Source organism: Schistocerca cancellata, chromosome 3 (assembly GCF_023864275.1).
Source record: "Schistocerca cancellata isolate TAMUIC-IGC-003103 chromosome 3, iqSchCanc2.1, whole genome shotgun sequence".
Classification (NCBI taxonomy): domain Eukaryota; kingdom Metazoa; phylum Arthropoda; class Insecta; order Orthoptera; family Acrididae; genus Schistocerca; species Schistocerca cancellata.
Window position 1 is genome coordinate 168,530,255 of NC_064628.1, and position 19,722 is coordinate 168,549,976.

The following is a 19,722-nucleotide window of genomic DNA, read 5'->3' on the forward strand; positions in this document are numbered from 1 at the left end:
CCCCACGTACGGCCGGAGAGGAGCTTGAGGAGACTGAGGCGGGAGCGTGCCTTGGCTTGGATTGTCCGGAGGTGGGGAGTCCAGGAGAGGCGACGGTCGAGAGTGACGCCAAGGTACTTAAGGGTGGGGGTGAGGGCGATAGGACGGCCATAGATGGTGAGATAGAAATCAAGGAGGCGGAAGGAAGGGGTGGTTTTGCCTACAATGATCGCCTGGGTTTTGGAGGGATTGACCTTGAGCAACCACTGGTTGCACCAAGCGGTGAACCGGTCAAGATGGGATTGGAGAAGGTGTTGGGAGCGCTGCAGGGTGGGGGCAAGGGCAAGGAAGGCAATGTCATCGGCAAACTGGAGAAGGTGGACGGGGGGCGACGGCGGCGGCATGTCCGCTGTGTACAAAAGGTACAGAAGGGGGGAGAGGACAGAGCCTTGGGGCACACCGGCGGAGGGGACAAAGGTGTAGGAATCTGTGTTATGGATGGTGACATAGGAAGGACGGCGGGAGAGAAAGGAGCCGATCAGACGGACGCAGTTAATGGGAAGGGCGAAGGTTTGGAGCTTGAAGAGGAGACCAGAATGCCAGACGCGGTCATAAGCACGTTCGAGGTCCAGGGAGAGGAAGATGGCGGAGCGACGGGAGTTAAGCTGGTCGGAAAGGAGATGAGTGAGGTGAAGGAGAAGGTCGTCGGAAGAGAAGGACGGCCGAAAGCCACACTGGGTAACGGGAAGGAGGCGGTGCTGGCGGAGATGCTGGTGGATGCGGCGGTTGAGGATAGATTCCAGGACCTTGCTGAAGACCAAGGTAAGACTGATGGGACAGTAGGAGGAGACGGCGGACAGTGGTTTGCCAGGTTTAAGGAACATGAGGATACGGGAGGTTTTCCACAGGTCGGGGTAGTAACCGGTGGACAGGAATAAATTGTAGAGCCTGGCCACGGTGGAGAGGAAAGAGACAGGAGCTTCACGAAGGTGACGGTAGGTGACAGGATTGTGACCAGGAGCGGTGTTGCGTTTTGTGCGGAGTGTAGCAAGGAGATCCTGTGTAGTGATAGGAGCATTGAGTTCCGTGTGTGCAATGTTGTCCAAGTACTGGAAAGCAGGAGCGAGGGGAGGGACAGAGGTGTCAGTTCGATCGCGGATATCCGGGAAGAGGGAGTAATCGAACTGGGGATCATCGGGGATGGAAAATACATCGGAGAGGTAGGAGGCAAAGTGATTGGCCTTACTAAGGGCGTCAGGGAAGGTGTGATCATCATGGAGAAGAGGATAGTAGGGGGAGGGTTTAGTTCCGGTAAGGCGACGGAAGGCTGACCAGAATTTGGACGAGTTGATAGGGAGGGTAGCATTTAAACGGGTGTATGTCTGTCGCCAGTCCCGGCGTTTCTTAGCCGCGAGCAAATTTCGAATGTGTCGCTGTAGTTGCCGGTGGCATCATAGTGTGTCCAGGTCACGCGTGCGGAGGAAGGCACGGTAGAGACGGCGGGATTCACAGAGGAGGAGGACGGCCTGCGGGGGTAAGGTAGGACGGTGGGGGTGGATGGCGACAGTAGGGACGTGGGCCTCCATGGCCTCAGACAAGGTCTGCTGGAGAAAGGAAGCGGCATGTGTGACATCGTCGGGGTGGTGGTAGGTGAAAGGGTGGCTATCGACCTGGGTGGACATACTTAGGGGGAGGGTCATTACGAGGGTCGTGGTGGGGGCGACGACCGTCTGAAATGGTGAGGAGGACAGGGAGATGGTCGCTACCAATAGGCTCCAGGACATCCACCGTTATGCGGCCAAGGAGGTTGGGGGAGGAGAGGATAACATCAGGCATGGAGTTGGATTCGGGACGGGTGTGCTGGGGGATGGGGATGACGTCGCCTTGAAGGGAGGAGAGGAACCGTTGCCACTGCCATAACTGGGCAGCGGAACGACTATGGATGTTGAGGTCGGCGGCGATCACGTAGGAGGAGAAGGTACAGACGATGTGGGAGAGGAAGTCGAAGGGAATAGGGGCGTTGGGGAGGACATAAATGGTGGCGCAGGTAACGGTAAGGCCGGGGAAGAAGAGACTAAGGATCAGGTGTTCGGTGGGGTCGAGAAGGAGAGGTTGGAGCCAAACGGGAATCTGGCGGTGGTGACCAATGGCAACTCCGCCACGCGCAATTGGGAGGGGATTATCGGAGCGGTGGAGGACATAGGGCGAAGTGTGGATGGTGTGGTGGGGTTGGAGGAAGGTTTCATTAAGGAGGAAGGCATCCATGCGGTGGGTGGCAAGGGTGTGCAGGAAGAGGTTATTGTTGGCAGGAAGGGAGCGGATATTGTTGAAAAGGATACGTTGCTGTCGCGCCATGACAGGGATTTAGACTAGGGTGTCAAGGTGGGAGAAGGTGAAATGGGCCTGGAGTAGGTGGCGTACATTTTGAGTTGGAAAATGGAACGGGCGGCGAGGGATACCTGTTGGAGTGTGCGGGGGAGCTGAAAGGGATGGACATTCTGGAGGATGATGGTGAGGAACCTGATGATGTCCTCAGCGGTGGGGGGGGGGGCGAAGGGAATTTTCAGGAGGGGTGGGGGCGTCCAGAGGACGGACAGGGACGGTGAGTTCAGGAGTGGTTGGAGGGGGTCGGGCTTTACACTTTTGGGAGTAGGTGGGATGGGGGAGATTGCAGGTATTGCAGGAAGGAGGGGATTGGAGGTTAGGGCACTGCCAGAGGAAGTGCGCTTGCCTACAATGCGGGCAGGTGGGGGCCTCGCGGCACCTAGCTGTGGGGTGCGCGTTATAGCGCAGACACCTCTGGCAGCGCAGGGATTAAGGAGGGGAACGGGAGGGGTCGACCTTGTAGCGCTGGTTGAAGAGGAGGGCACCGTCCTTCAGGAGACGGTCAATGGAGGGGGCGTCCTCGGAGGAAACCCGCATAAGCCGGGTGGGGCCGGCCGAGTTCAAAATGCGGCGGACCGCCCGCACCTCCAGTGTGGGATGCGCCTTGAGCTCCGCCAACACCTCCTCCTCCGTGATCGACTGACTGAGCCGAGTGATCACGGCGGTGAGGGTCGGTGGGCGACGCGGGGGTTGGGGTTGGCGGGTAGGAGATGGGGAAGGAGCAGGGGTGAGGGAGGCATTGGGGCCAAAACGGGTGATGGGGAGGCGGAAGAGGATGTCAGTATGGAGGGTGGGGCTGGGGGAGGAGATGAGAATGGAATCCCGTCTGGGAGTGAGGAGAGAGATGGGTGCACCAGGGAAGTGTTGGCGGAGGAGGAGGGAGAGATTCCGGGCCTCAAGAAGGGAAGGATCGGGACTGGAGAGGAGGTATTTGTAGAAAGAGGAGGGGGAGGAGGAGGAGGAGGAAGAGGCGGAGGGAGCAGGGCCAGGTGAGGAGACATCCATGGCACCTTGGGGGGGGGGGGAAGGACGACGGGGCGGGGCCTTTTTGGGAGCGGAGGAGGTGGTGGTGCCACTAGGGCGTTTAACGGCGGCAGAAGGGCGGGTGGTGATATGAGGGGCGGGAGCTATAGGGAGGTGGTGGGAAGGGACAGGTCCCGGCGTGGACGCAGCAGTCGGCGCCGGAGATGGTGACGATGACGGTGACGAAGAAGGCGACGGCGACGATGACGGTGGCGGCGGTGATGGCGAAGGCGAAGGGTAGAGCTGGGCATGGACAGTGGCCCGACGGGCCACCACCCTAGCCGGAGCTGCAGTGACAGGCTGGGGGAGTGGGGCGAAAGGATCAGATCGAGAGGAGCGAGATGAAGAAGCTGGAGAGGGGGGGACAAAGAGCGAGGGCGAAGGGAGAGTGAGAAGAGGTGGGATGGAAGGAGGGGGGTGGGACTGGGCACACCATGTTATAGTGGTGGAGGCGGCGGAAGGGGAAGTATAAACTATGGCGGTGGTGGTAGTGGTGGCGGTGGTGGTGGGGGCGGACATGACGACAGGGAGAAACAATAACACACAGAACGAAAAGGAAAGGACACAAACTGGGGACAGACGAAGACAAAGACGGAGGAAGACGAAGACGGCCGAAGACGGCCGAAGACCAGGGTCGGACGGCGACGGCGACGGCGACGGCGACGGCGACGGCGGGGGGGCAACAACGCCGCACCTGCTGCTGCCGCGGACGGGGCCGGGGCCGGGGCTGCTGCTGCTGCCGCTGCTGTTGGCTGGACCGCTGCTGTTGCTGCTGCTGCTGCAGGAGGACTGGCTGGCTGCTGCTGGCGGGACCGCTGCTGCAGGCCGGGACCGGGACCGGGACCGCTGCTGCTGCTGCTGCTGCTGCTGCTGGACCGCTGCGGTTCTGCTCAGCTGGGCTGGCTGGCTGGCTGGCTGGCTGGCACCTGGAACACCTAGCACTTCGATTAGTGCTGGAATGGCACAATCGAAGGGCGGTAATCTTGCGGTGTACCGCCGGAGATCTCATTACGTATGTAATTCCAGTCGTAATTAACTCTGGTTGTACCTGTGCTACGTAAAACGTAGCGAACTTTGTACTATTTTATCCCGTTTGAAGCTCATTTATAAATGTTACTCAATAATGTGTAAAATTAATTTTTGTTAAAAGCTATATTCGTTATACGTATGATTTACTTGTAGCGTGCCCTACATTACGTTTACTTGGCAGCGTGACTAGTTGCCACACAGTCAGTGTCCTCACATCACACCGGTGTTACTTATGTTTTAATTTTTGACTTTTTGAAGAACATTATGTCTTATAGTATTTTAATACATGACTTGACCAACTCAGCTCTTAAATCACTGTACATCTTTGACGATATGTTCTTCATGTAAGTACTATTTGTTTTACACTCGTTTACATAAATGTAAACTTTTATTTGATAAGATATTTAATATGACATATTCATTTTAGGTAATTACCTTACCTTCTGATGAAGTCACCCTTAGAGGTGACGAAACCTGGTCAAGGTATATAGGAAATCTATGCAACCGGTTGGCAGAATTTTACATGTTTTTCAAACCTGGTTTGCATCCTCGTTATGTGACTGACGCGAAATTAGAATAAACTTCATCTTTCATATGTAGAAACACGCCTACCAACGTTTGTTTATGTTGTACAGCTCCTTCTTGGTGCTGCGATTTTTTTCCGTCATTGTATACTGATCACAAAGTTAACGCACTCCCAAAACGGTATATCAGGAGCGTTGTTGGACAAAATACAACCCAAGATATTTAGCGTATAAGAACATACAAAATATTAATTAAAGAATTTGTAAAACTAGTGATACACCCTCAAAAAATTTTACGAACCATGTTGTCGACCGTATGATTGTGAAACTGATGTGAGCATAGTCATTCACAGCAGCCATACTTGTTTGGTAGCAAGACGGTATGCTTGAACTCAAGCTGGAAAAGAGCGAAGTGATCGTCTGGGGCAGTCTCTGAAAGCAAATTCATATCCCTATGTGCATTCCAAATTTTCTGCATACCACTATTCCACAGCACTACCCTAATATCCACTACAGTGGTCTCTTAACACAAGGATCCTATAAATGCGGCTCGTACCCTCTGCAAGAAAGCAGAATTCCTCCAAGAGGACATTCCTCCACTAATTCATGGTCTAATCTCGACGTTAACACAGAGCAAGCTGAGGTACTGGAATATTATTCCGCAATGCCAGCGTGAGGTATTTAGTGAATCCCCCAAATAGCATAAGGCTAAAGATGGGGTGATTGCTTAGAAAGGTAACAGCCAGTTTCTGTCGTTACCCTCCCCACTGTGAGCTTGTGCTTCGTCTTTAAGGATGTCGTCGTTATCGACCCTGAACTTACTTTTTTTTAAAAAATGAACCCTCCGCCATTTGAATGAATTGTTGTTTTTTTTTAATTACGACCCAGGTTTCGGCCTTTTATACTAATTTCAAGTGACTGAGTTTATGGCCAATTCTGAGCTGGATGTCATGCAATATATGTTAATGACGAAACCTCATTCACTTGAAGATGGTATAAAAGGCAGAAACCTGGGTCGTAATGACTGTTGCTCAGCAACATCAAAATCTGTTTACTTAACTTCCTTTGATGTTGGCAACTTCATAATAAACGAACCCATTTCTCCATTTCTGTTGATCGTGGAACACACTGTAGAACATTTGGTCTAAAAATTAGGTTATCTTTCTTGTAGGTTTGTTTTATTGAGGAAATACACTTTTTGAGGCATTTGTAAATTTTGCAGACAGTTGTCTTGCTGACATCGAAGAAATTGCTTGCACAATTTAAGCCATGCGCTGTGAAGAAATTACTCTTGGTCTACGTTGTACTAACTATTAGTAGACGCAAGGGAACGGAAAGGTTCAAGTCAGGAGATAAATATTTAATGTTTGATGATGAGTTCGATTAGTACAAAATCTATAAGAAAGGCTGTACTTAACTTTCAACACCGACCAAATGATTTTAAAAGAGTTGTATTTCGTACTTATATCTTCACGAAACAGGTAATTTATTATTGCATCCGAATTTCTCTCATAGATCCGAGAACCTAAATAACGATAGTTTCTGTGTTGCAGGAGTGGTTCTTCAGTCCGCTTATACCTTTCCGACCAGCTGTGGAAGGTGAAGGAGAAGACTCATTTCTGCCCAAACATCCACTTGATCTGAAGCCTCACACAGCGGTTCCGTGGATGACAGGTGCCACCCATGACGAGGGGTACCTTTTTGCAGCGGGTAAGGTTTCATATTTACACGTTGATTCGGCAATGATTCTGAAACATTTATGGCATGGGACACTAGTAATTTCGTGGATATGAGTATAGAAGCACCCTCTTCGATGCTGATGTCATAAAAACTATTTTACTTTGTAAGTTTGTTGCTTTTTTTTTTTTTTGTTATGAAAGCGGTGCTGCTACTCAAGATAATAAAAGCGGGTTAAAAGCTGTGAGCTGTCTGGGGAAGTTAACCTTGCATTACTGCGCAACTGTTTCACCAGGTATCCAGTCTAGCTTACCAAATTCCCCACCAGACTAACATTAATTATAATCTTTTAATAGTCATACGACAATCGGTGATATATATATATATATATATATATATATATATATATATATATATATATATATATATATATATATATAAGTGAATTTAAATAAAAGGAAATAAATCAGTTTATATTTGGAAATTTATTTTAACATTGATAATTGAAATGTCAGCATATTAAACGTGAGTTATAACTGAACTGGTGCCTTATTTAGGACTGTGAAAATGTGAGTTTGCAATCTTACGGAACACTTCAAATATGGCGGCAAGATCGGGAGACTGCATACAACACTGCATTCATAAAACAACACACAAAGAACGTTGAAACGTATGCAGGAGAAAGTTAACCACTACCAACAGATTCAAATTTTCAACCAAAGAAGATACGTTCGTAGCACAATCCTGTCCGTCATGTAATTACCACCCACTGGTATACTAAATTCATATTAACTCTGTGAAATCTTCGCGAAAAGAATAGCTGAGGGCTACTTTGATGATTACACCACTTGCTTCACGTGGTCAACTTGGTTTACACTAAGAGTGCAACTCCACAATAATTTTGATAATTAAAATAAATAAGATCGAAAAGCAATTTACAAAAGAAAAACCTCGAACTGGTTACTAACGTCTTACTGTTAACCTGACGGGTCAAACAGTTATATAAGCACGTGGTACTGGTCTCGCAAAGTACACCCCACGTGGGTTGAATATAAAGAAAAGTTGCTATATTGAAAAATATTGTCAAGACGAGACGTTATAATCACACAAACATTCGCATTTAAGATTGATCTTAGTTAGAGTTACTGATCAACACGTGGTTCCACTTTACTCACAAAGTAGTGACAAAGCAATTACCAGAAAATAATCTGAACTTCACACGAGAATTACACTGCGCTGCAATTTAAGATAACATTAGATATTTTAGAGCTAAACCTGAAATAAAGGTGATTAAATTTTCAGTTAGGCTGAACTTAAGAAATCCATTGTCCTACGGACTTAGCAGACACGCGCTTAGCCGGAGATCTTACCACTTCAGACGCTCGCCACGGGCCGACTGACCTGCGCTCCTACCGAGCGTGCTTCCCAAATACAAACGGAAGTGACCAGAGGGGCAGCTTCCTATACCAACATGACAACGGACGGACGGGACCATACTAAGGATAGAAACCTCTTTGCTTTTAGAAAGCGTAGCTACCTGTTCCGACGTTGGTCCTACTGTTCTCTAGCAGACAGGCTTGTCTGCTACCCTCAAGCATGCAACTACAAATACATTTGCTCATTCATCCTCTCACACAGAAGGGAAGGGGGATGACAGTATCTTATCATACACATTGTATAAAAGAAAGCGGATGTAGGTTCCGTATGAGACTGTGTGACATGAATTACATATAAACTGTGTTTTAAAGTGTAGTAGTGTGACAGATCGTTCTTGTTTATGTGTAAAAGTAACACGTTCCACTATTCAGTCTCCTCCCAGATAGTCAGAAACGCCACAGTAAATTTAGAAGAGGAATTTATGCCGTAAATGAAAATAGATTTAAGAAATTAAACATGAAAGGAATCCAACAGGGACCTTTCAACTTAAACCGACTAGAAGACTCTACGAATTACCGATACGAAGAAATAGTAGTAATGAGGACTGAAGGAAATCCTGTATTACTTGCTCAGTTCGAACCATGACATAATTTTTCTTCTTTCATAGTGTCAGTGGCCGAAAAATTAGCAACAGAAAATATGAAGATGCTTTAACGTATCATTCCCTGTATCACGAAAACTAGCCTATGTTAACAAATGTATAGCGTCAGTGCAACATTGTATTATTTGTAAGAAAATCCTCGGATTGAGTACTCTACTTTGTAGTGAGATGCGACAATGTATTGCTTTTCGTTATTCATCAGTGTGCCACTATAGTCTGATTTAAAGTAGTTGTCACTTGACGTTTGCGCTGCGAAGTTGCGGCCTTGTCACGTCAAGCACTGACTGGAGGCAGCCGCCTCAGCGCATCGCTACCCCCGGCGATAGAAAATCGTTTTAAAGCCTGTATCTTCCACAAAAAGTAAGTAAAAAATTTCAAACCCACAAAAGATGTATATCTCTACAGTGTCTCTCAATCTGTCAAATATCTATTCTTAATTTTAATTAGGACAATTTGTTTGAAACCATTTAAATTCTAGATTTCGCAAAACGCTTCTAACTTATCACGTCATTACTGAAACACTATTGGTATCAAAGCAAAATATTTTTTTTCCATTCATTACCAAAATAATGCACTCGGCAAAGAATCCTTAAAAGTTTTTGTAGTGCATTACGTTTCCTGTATATAAATTTCTGAAAACAGCGTTTTTAAGCAACCCTATCAGTACTGAACTCGAAACAAGTATGACGTTTAAAATCTCTATCTCCTATAAATATTATGTAAATATTTTGAAATTTACGTACAGTATTGGTCTCAGTGGTATCTATCAGCATATCAAATATCTTTTCTTAATTTTAATTAGGGCCGTTGTTACATTAACTATTGAAGTGTGAGAAATTTTCGCGTCCGGAAAAGTTTTCTTCTTTAGATTGCAAATCTCGAAAACTATTACACACATTGAATAACATCTTGGTGTATACACAAAATGAAATAGAATTAAAATTCAGTCTAACTTACCGTAAGGAGATGACGAGAGCTGGCCAAACAGTATTTCTTAGTCTCACAACAAGAATAAGAATTAATTGAAATAAATTCACAAACACAATATTTAATGGCAGTAAGTACACTACACACTAATTAGACAATGCGAAAACACCGCTTAATTCAGAGTCAGAGTCAGTGGAACCATCCGTGTCGCTGCTCGTATTGACAGATATAATCAAGTCTTCGACACATTGTTGTAAGATACCTGCGTCCTGTATCACTCCTTTCACGTGATGCACTACCTTCTGCCAGTCTTCCGATGACACAATTTCAACTGCCTCTTTCAAAAGACGTTCCACTTCGGTTAATCTGAATTTCATATTTTCTGCAGCAATATGCCGTTTAACCTGAGCCCAAATCAACTCTATTACGTTGAAATGGCAATGGTAAGGAGGCAATCTAAGCACTTTATGCCAGTATTTTTTTGCTGCTTCATCCACAATGTAAATCGGGTTCTTTGGCTTGTGTTGCGATACAAGTTCTAATAATTCTGCCCTTGTCAAATTTCTGTTGAACTGTACCTTATGTTTCTGTAACCAGCTAACATTGTCGTTTTTCCTGGTTGCCTTTGTGGGTGCTTTATCCTGTATTACTGATTGATAAGGAGCGTTATCCATAACAATGATAGAGTTTTTTGTTCTGGAGCACACAGTCTTCAAATCATTTCGCAAAAGTATTTGGGTTCATCTCTTCGTGGTAGTCGGAGGTCTTATTTGAACTGAATAGCAGCAGACAATTTGGAATGAAACCTTTTGAATTTCCGGCATGTGCTACAATTATCCTTTTTCCACTGCCGATCGGAGCTGCCATACTACCGCTGATGGTACCGTCCGTCCAGCCTTTTTTTAAACTGTGTCCTGCATTCACCCACGTTTCATCAAGCGGCATCGCCAGGCTGCAATATCTTTGCGTTCCATTAGTAACTTTCTGCCAGAGATGGATTTATAGCGGAATCCTAACATTTTCACGACTCGTAACAAAGACTGTTTACTACCCTGAAATAGGTCAGCCGTTGTGAGAGTAGCATGTAGCTTTTTGAATGTTGGATACTCCTTCCTCGAATAAAATCGTATATTTGACGACGAATGGCATCTTCCTGAAAAGAGTCAAGTTTTGTGACCCTCTTCTCTAGTCGACTCTTTTTCTCATGTGTCTCCAATTTAGATGATTCATTCAGCCTTCTTTCGTGAATTTCTCCTTGCAGGTTCTTATTACTGATCGTTCGCTAACTTGCAGAGCAGCTGCATTTCGTCCCACCACCTTATCCAAAAGAGCGAGAGGCCCTACTGCATCCCTGTCTCTCTCAAAATACTCCCTTAAGGAACACACGCATTCACGCGCCTGACTGCGTATAGCGACGCCATTTCCGCCACTTTTTGGAGGTTTGCGAGAAGTGTGCAGCCTCGGCCTGCCTCTCTTGCGACTGCTTTCATCAGACATCGTTAACACGCGAAGCTACAAGTCACTCAAATCTCTCATCACCACATCTACAACGGCTCGCTGAGGACTGGCTGGCAGGCACAATGCCTTAGTCTGCTCTTATCAGCAGAGCGAAGTGGCAATGCAGTGGCAGCCCACAGCCCCGGCTGCCATTGGTTTATTGGTGGCGGGACACCTGTAGCCCGTTGCCTGTCAAGTGACAACTACTTTAAATCGGACTATACATTATAACCAAGTGCTTAATAGCGTGTTAAAATGAAGCAGCAGTACTGCCTTTAGTGAGTTTGAAAAGCCTTTGCTAGCTTTCAAAGGCAAGTGGTACGGGGTATCTTCGTACAGATCAAGCAATTCCAATAAATGGAGGATCGGTGGTTTGCGGACACGGACTCGTGCCGACAGCGCCTCTGACGAGATCTGTCACACTGAGACCAGGTGAAGGTGATGGTCAATACATGAACATGGACACAGTATCACTCTCCTCAAATCACTATATCGCAATTCTGACTTTGTAACATAGACAGTTATCCTGAATTCAGCATTTTCGGACTTCCTACCACGTCAGCTCAAGATAAAACCTCGAATTTCAACGAGTATCTCCATCGTCTTCATTAGGAGCAAATGAATGTCAGAACTGCGGTTGTGGTGGTTTATATAGCCCACAGACGGCTTCTTACCTGTCGGTAATGACGTAATGCTGTCTCAGATGTGTCAAAATCCGCGCTCCAGCGCCACCACTCCCGTTGTAGCGTAAACACTGCGGCGAATGTCTCTGCCTCTTCTCTCCATCGTGAGCTCGCTTCCATGTACCGTTACTATTATATCTTCTGTCACGTTTGAGGTTCCGAAAGTCCCTTTAGTTAAAGACTCCAGTATATAGGAGCCTGGGACAAAACTTTTGTTTCATCTAACAGTATTTTGTCTTTGTCTGTGAGGCTGTGCTCAGCAACTGTACATATTTTCAGTTATGGAATTTTAATATCCACAGCAGTCGGGCTACGTCCTCTCCAATCCTGACCCGTCCCTCCTGGAAGCCCATAACCTCACCATGCTTCTCTGGAAGTACTATCCTGGTGCCCTTATGTCCTTCCTCACCCCTCATAGGAACTCTGTCCTTATCTCCTCTCCCAGCCACACCATTCATACTGATACCCTGGACAAAATACGTCGCATCCACTTTGGCCCTAATGCCTCCCTCACCCCTGCTCCATCCTTCTCATCCTCCCGACAATCCTAACTCCGTCACCTGCCAACCCTCACTGCCTTGATCACTCGGCTTAGCCTGGTGGTCACAGAGGAGGAGGTCTTGGCAGAGCTTAACACCCGTCCCCACCTTGACATCCATGCAGCCCATCGCATCCATAATTCTGCCAGCCCCACCTTCCTCATGTGGGTCTTCTCTGAGTCCACCCCCCCCCAATGACCATCTCCTCAAAGAAGGCGCCCTGTCGTTCAACCTCCGCTACAACGTCGACCATTCTCGTTCCCCTCCCCAGTCCATTCACTGCCAGAGGTTCCTCCACTACAATGCGCACCACACATCTGAGTGTCACAAGGCCCTCGTATGCCCTCACTGTAAACAGGTACATTTCCTCAAGCAGTGCCCTAACCTCGAATCCACCCCCCCCCCCCCCCAACCTGCAACACCTGTAGCATTCCTCACCCCACCTACTCCCAAAAATGTAAGGCCCAGCCCCTCCAGTCTCTCCCAAACTCACTGTCCCTGTCCACCCCATTAATGATCCCACTCCTCTTGGTAACACACTTCGCCCCATCCACAAAGCCGAGGACATCATCAGATTCGTATCCATAGTCCTTCAAAATATCCACCCCTTTCAATGCCTCCATACCCTCCGACAGATCTCGCTAGCTGCCCATTCCATCTATCACCTCATCACCTTCGCCACCTACTCCCATAACCTAGCCCACTTTACCTTCTCCCATCTTGACACCCTCGTTTAAACCCCACCGTGGCGCAACAGCACCGTATGTTGTTCAACAACATCCACTCCCTTCCCATTAACGAGAACCTCCTCGTGCATACCCTCACGACCCACTGCATGGATGCCTTCCTTCTGAACAAAACCTTTCTCTAGCCCCAAGATACCATACACACATTGCCCTATCTCCTTCACCACTCTGATAATCCCCACCAATAGGGAGTGGTGGGGTAGCCAATGGCCACCACTGCCAGATCCCTGTTCAGCTCCAACCCCTCCTTCCTGACCCCACAGAACACCTGATCCTAAGTCTCTTCTTCCCCGGCCTTACCATTACCTGCGCCACCATCTATGTCTGCCCCTCAACCCCTTCCTTTCCAACATCAACTGTACCTTCTCCTCCTACTTGATTTCTGCTGACCTCGACATCCATAGTCATTCTGCCACCCAGATACAGTGGTCACATTGGTTCCTCCAAGGTGATCTCCTTCCCAACACACCTGCCCCGAATCCAATACCACTCCCAATGTTGTCCTGGCCTCCCCCAACCTCCTTGGCCACATCACGGTGGATGTCCTCAACCCTATTGACCATGACCATCTCCCTGTCCTCCTCACCATATCAGATGGTCGTCGTCCCCGCCCAGACCCTCACATCGACCCTCCTCCAAAATATGTCCATGACTATTCCTGCTCCAACTGGAATGCCTACTGGGATATCCTCTCTACCAGATGGATAGCCACCCCCTAGTCTACCACCCCACCGATGTTGTTACCCATGCTGCCTCCTTTCTCTAGCAGACCTTGTCTGAGGCAGTGGAAGCACACATCCCTACCGTCGCCATCCCCCTGCACCGCCCCACCTTAACCCCACAGGCTGTCCTCCTCCTTCATTAATCCCACCATCCATACCATGCATTCCTTTACGCACTGGACTGGGACACACTGCAATGCACCGGGAACTCCAATGACACATACGAAACTTGCTCATGGCCAAGAAACACCGGGATTGGTGACAGACATGCACCTGCCTTAATGCTACCCTGCCTATTAACTCGTCCAAGTACTGGTCAGCCTTCTGCTGCCTTACCAGGTCTAAACCTCCCCCTAATACCCTCTGCTTCATGATGACCACCCTTTTCCTGATACCCTTAGTAAGGCCAACCATTTTGCTTCCTACCTATCCCATATCTTTACCATCCCTGATGATCCCCAGTTCCTGATGTCCATGATCGACGTGACACTCGCTCCTGGCTTCTTGGACAACATTCCACACACTGAAGTCATCACCCCAATCACCACTCAAGGTATCATAGCTACACTAAGCACGAAACACAACACCACTCCCGGACATGACCATGTTACCTACCATCACCTCCGTGGAGCTCCTGCCTCCTTTGTCTCCACCCTGGCCGGACTGTACAATGTGGTCTTATCCACTTGCTTCTATCCCGACCTGTGGAAAGCCTCCTGGATCCTGATGTTCCTCTAACCTGACAAATCACCTTCTGCTGTCGTGTCCTACTGCCCCATAAGCCTTACCTCAGTCTTCAGCAAGGTCCTGGAATCCATCCTCACCTGACACCTCCACCAGCACCGCCTCCTTCCCTGTACCCTGTGTGGCTTTGGACCATCCTACTCTGCCAATGATCTTCTCCTTCACCTCACTCACCTCCTCTCCGAACAACTAAAGTCCTGTTGCTCTGCTATCTTCCTCTCTCTCGACCCTGAGCGTGCCTACGACCGTGTATGGCATTCCAGTCTCCTCTTCAAGCTCCAAACCTTCGCCCTTCCTATTAACTACGTCCATCTGATCGCCTCCTTCGTTTCTCAACATCCTTCCTATGACACCATCCATAACATTGATTCCTACACTTTCCACCCCACCGCCAGTGTGCCCCAAGTTTCCTTCCTCTCCCCTTATAGGTCAATTATAAGATTTTTGTCAGAAAACAGTTCCTGTTTAATTTTTGGCCATACTATGCCTTGATATCTGCTAAGGCAGACACAAAGCTGTGGAAACAGTAATCCCTTCATCGCTAAAATTGTTGTACATCGATGTTTCACAGCGTTAATTGACTGCACAACAGAGTCTGGCTCCCCTCGAAATGATGAACTGTGATCTGTTCACGGTTCTTTAATGAAACATGACTGATCTGCGTTAGACACAGCAGATGTGGTGATAACAGCAAGCTATATCTTCACATCAGCTTCAAATTAATGTCGTCTCCTCTACACTTTTAGTAGAAGTAAACTTTGTTGTTTTGCAGCTTCCTACACCGTATGATTTCTTGAATTTGCTTAACCAGTTCCAAACTGACTTTTCAGCAATGGTCATATCAGTTTCGATTATGAGGGTACAGTCTCTAAGAACTCCATCAGTAAAGGTGTGTAGCGTCTCAAGAGCACTTCTGCATGGTCCATCTCTCAAGAAAACTCTTCCGAAGAACTGTTGTCGATGTTACTTATTCAAGCTTAGGTGCATCCGTTTGTTATTAATCAGGATAATTTATTGCCACGCTGTGCAGTAAACCTTTCAGTTATTTTTTCTTTCACATTTTGGCGAATTTTATTTTGGCATGTATCTAATAATTCGTATAAGTCTTTCTTCCATTTAAGCAGTTCACGGTCTGCTTTTACGAAGCAAAACTGGGTTTTGTCACTGCTTAACGTTAAGCATTAAACACAGTGAATATTAATTAAGTTTTTTCACCAGTGTTAACACTCATGCTGCCTCAAAGGCAATGGATATGAAATGACTTGCGAGTTTGAGTGAAGAGTATCTGCGGACAACTGTTTCAGAGAAACTATCAACGAAAAATGAAATTTGCTTTACAAATTATGATTTCACCGGGTCGTTTTGTACGTTTAGCAATGCACTGTCAACCAAGGATACGCATCTGCCATTTTGCACATGCACCGTCCGCTACAGTTACGATAAGGGTGTACACGTCTCCATCCAATTTTCGACACTTTTTTTAAAACACTTCCAGTACTTCTTAGTCGCTAAAATTTTGATACGGTCTTTCTTTCGATGTATTCTTCCTGTATACAAAAATTTCAGGGCATATTTCTATATGCCGGATTGGGCCATTCCCTTGTTAACAGCGTATTTCACTCAGTTTTACCCCGATGGCAGCTGATTTAAGTCGCGGCCTGGATTTCATTATGCAGCTGATGCTTGGATCTTACCAACTGAGTTAATCAAGCCAGGATAGCTTCTGTGGTAAGATCAGTACCCTCGATTGTCAATATCTGCATTCAAATGCATGTCCAGCTCATGGTTTCAGTCTGCTCGGACGTTTCAATCCGAGTTTGCAGTTTGCTGACGACGGTTCACTGTTTACTTCTAGTGGAGCCTTAGCTTGCTGACATCTTACTGTTTACTTCTGGTGATGACAAAGATCGACATGGAATTGGAAACAAGAGTGACTAATTTCCATAGTATTCACTAATGACAGCTACATTAAGACTAAACTAATATATTAGTAATGTTACATCTAAAATAATGTAATCCAAATTACCTATATAGTTGAAGTGTTATTTGGAGAGTTATGTTTTTAGGACAGGTAGTATCAGAAAATACGGATTCGTGTGACTGAAGACTTTTATCTCTGACGCCAGCCGTGTGTGGGCTCTTGCCGTTAGATAAATTTTTAACATTTCATATTTTACGAATCGCTTTAAGTACGTTGCATGTTCGGTGTGGAGTGCATGAAGTAGGACCACAGCCAGGGCCATTTCATATTCCACCGCTATTCTACCTAAATAAAACTCGTAATTACGTGGACCTGCCTGAAAAAATTAATTTTTCTTTCGTCAGGTGTGCCTGATGTAAGAAGAATATTTGTTTCCAGCATTCAAATGTCACTTCAATTTATTGATCTGATAGCCACCTTTATGAGAGTCACATATGTAACAGTTTAGCTGTCGATTGTAACTGCCTCATATTCAACACATAATTGATACATAACTTTTTTGTATGGTGTCGTTGCTTCAAATTCGCCTGTGTCACTCTGGATATTACAACTACGCTGCGCTACGCTCTCCTGTCATAGCCGCCTGCGAACTAACTAGGAGGGCTGTACAAACCACCGTCATAAGGGGCTCTTCGAGCTACAAAAACAAATAACTTCAACCATTTTTAAAAAATGCTTGCCGCGCGTCTTACCAGCAAAACTTTTTATAGCGCATTTCTTTCCTTGTTTATTTTCTGCATAAAATATTTCAGGGTGTGATTCGACGCTGGATTGGGCCATTCCCTTGTAAATACCTGTCTCTAAATCGAGAGGTCGTAATTACAGTACATCAAAGAAGTAAATCTGAAAATCAGTAGTGTACATAGTAGAAAGAGAAAACATTTCATATGTCACTAGCGAAATAACGTAGCCTTATGATTACGTACAAATACTGGCAAACATATTATTCACTGAATACCTGACATCACCTACTGTTTACATTTCAGCTTCCATAGCAAATGAACAGATACTGGAAGATTTAAAACAGGACGGAGAGAGGCTGATTCCCCTGTCTTTATCGTATGACGGAGAGCCACAGGCAGATTTCGTCACTAAGAAGATTAAGGAATTCTACTTCTCAAACGGTGAACTTTCTGCCAGCAAACTCAGTGAAGTAAGTATTCTCAAACTGAAAACACTGTTCGTGCTCCGAATAAATTAAAATTTAAGATTAAGGAATTCTTATTCTGACTATGAATTAGGTGTACGTCATGGTACTCACTAAATGAGACCTCCTCTATAGCTTAGTGGTCAGCGTGTCTGCCTGCCATTTGCGAAACCCGGGATTCGGTTTCCAGTATTGTCACGGAGGTTTCCTTGGTGGAAGGAATGGTACGAGGTGCACTTACCTATGTGAGGCCAGTAGAGGAGCTACTTGGATGAAAAGTCGAGACTCCGAGGTCAACAAAACCGACAACGGCCGGGAGAGCGGGTGTGGTGACGCCACGCTCCCCCACACCACCATCCACCTGCCGCCGTTGGCAGAGTGTGACAGGGTGGACGGCCTGCCCCGAGTGGAACATCAGAGCGGGAAGGCGGATCTTTACTTTTACTGTCCGCCCCGATATCTGAGTGGTGTATGTTCCACATAATTTCATAATAACAGTGAATATTACAAAAACAAAATGCAAAAAAATAAACAACAACAACGCCTTCCATTTCGTTTCGTTCCTGTGTCTCCCACTTTTCTATGCTCCACAGGCTCGGTAGCTCGGTGGTGGTGAGGGGGACATTGTGACTGACTGTCATGCCAAGGGTCCCGGGTTCGATTCCCGGCTGGGTCGCAGACTTTCTCCGCTCGTGGGCTGGGTGTTGTGTTGTCTTCATCATCTCATCCCCATCGACGCACAAGTCGCCGAAGTTGCGTCAACTCAAAAGACTTTCATCAGGCGACCTGTCTATCCAACGGGAGGCCCTAGGCGCAAGCCATTTCCATTTCTTTGCTTTTGTTTTTTCTGCTACATTACTGTCAACGGAAGGCGCGACTGAAGGTATAGTCGTATTTGTAATCCTGCAATGGGCCGTGGAAACGCCCACTGCATCGCGACAGCTGACTACGGCTGAATTAAATGCTTACACTACCCCGTGTGTGAGATTGTGAAATAAATTTAGAAAGTAACGAGCCATGTAGTATCAAAACACCAGCACTAACCACGAAGCAAAAATACGGACCAATGATTCATTTTACTTATGCTGAGATATTTAAAGTACATTAAATGTATTGTAGTCAGGCACCTCTGTTATAAGCAGCGTTTCATTCATATTTTCAGCTTTTTAACTGTTAACTTCGTGGATTAATCTCTTTCTCATGAAGAATCTAGAATTAATGGATACCATCCGAAGAAACATCTATTTCATGTTGTCGGTAGGAAAGAAAGCAGTTGGTTTCCTACTGAGATGCCATAGCAATCTACTTCAGTTTATTGATTTTTGATTTTTTAAGTCACTAATCTCTTTCTAAATTATATTTTATGAAGCATCTGTATCCTATCGGACACATGCAATATTACAATAAGTTATGTCGCTATAAGACTAAATATCCTATCATTTTTATTGTGTAATTCTACTCAGTTGTCATCTAATTGATATATTAATGCATATGTGAATAAAAGTGACCATAATTGCTCTGTACAATGTCATTTTGTTTCCTTTTACTGCTGTATTTCTGTATTTCGTGAAATGATCTGTCATAAAAGGAGTTTCTTCTTTTCTCTTTGTAGTTGTACACTGACGGATTATTTATCTGGAACGCGGATGAGGCTGTCAGGAAGTACAAGGACACAGCGCCCGTGTACTACTATCTTCTTTCATACAGGGGAAAATATCGGATGACAAAAGCCTTTGGAGGTGTAGATCTGGACCTAGGTAAGAGTTCCATAAAAAAATTCTAAAGTGAAGTGTGTAAAGTGAATCGAGGTAGAGGTCTCATTTTCTTCCTTTTAAGTTCATTGTAGTGTGTAACACTATGTTTCAAATTTGTTCCTAAATGGGCATATCAGTTATATTTCGCCGTAAATGCTTCTTAAAACGTAACATTGTGCAAACCATATTGAAATTATTTTCACTTCTCACTTCTCTAAAGAATAAAGAATTTATGGTTTTCACGAGAGAGAATTAATGAAAAGTTCATGAATGGAAGAAGTAAAGGAACAATTCCTGTAGGTATGCCGAAACTGGTGTTCTAAGAAT

General features: G+C 46.1%; 1 protein-coding gene across 1 annotated transcript in view; it reads left to right on the top strand.

The window, feature by feature from the left end:
- LOC126174796 (juvenile hormone esterase-like) overlaps positions 1-19,722 on the top strand; it is a 110,455-nt gene that overhangs the window by 69,726 nt on the left and 21,007 nt on the right. Inside the window, exons 6-8 of the mRNA XM_049921167.1 lie at positions 6,494-6,650; positions 17,481-17,647; positions 19,254-19,398. Of these exons, the coding sequence (XP_049777124.1) occupies positions 6,494-6,650; positions 17,481-17,647; positions 19,254-19,398 (469 nt within the window). The remainder of the gene's footprint in view (positions 1-6,493; positions 6,651-17,480; positions 17,648-19,253; positions 19,399-19,722) is intronic.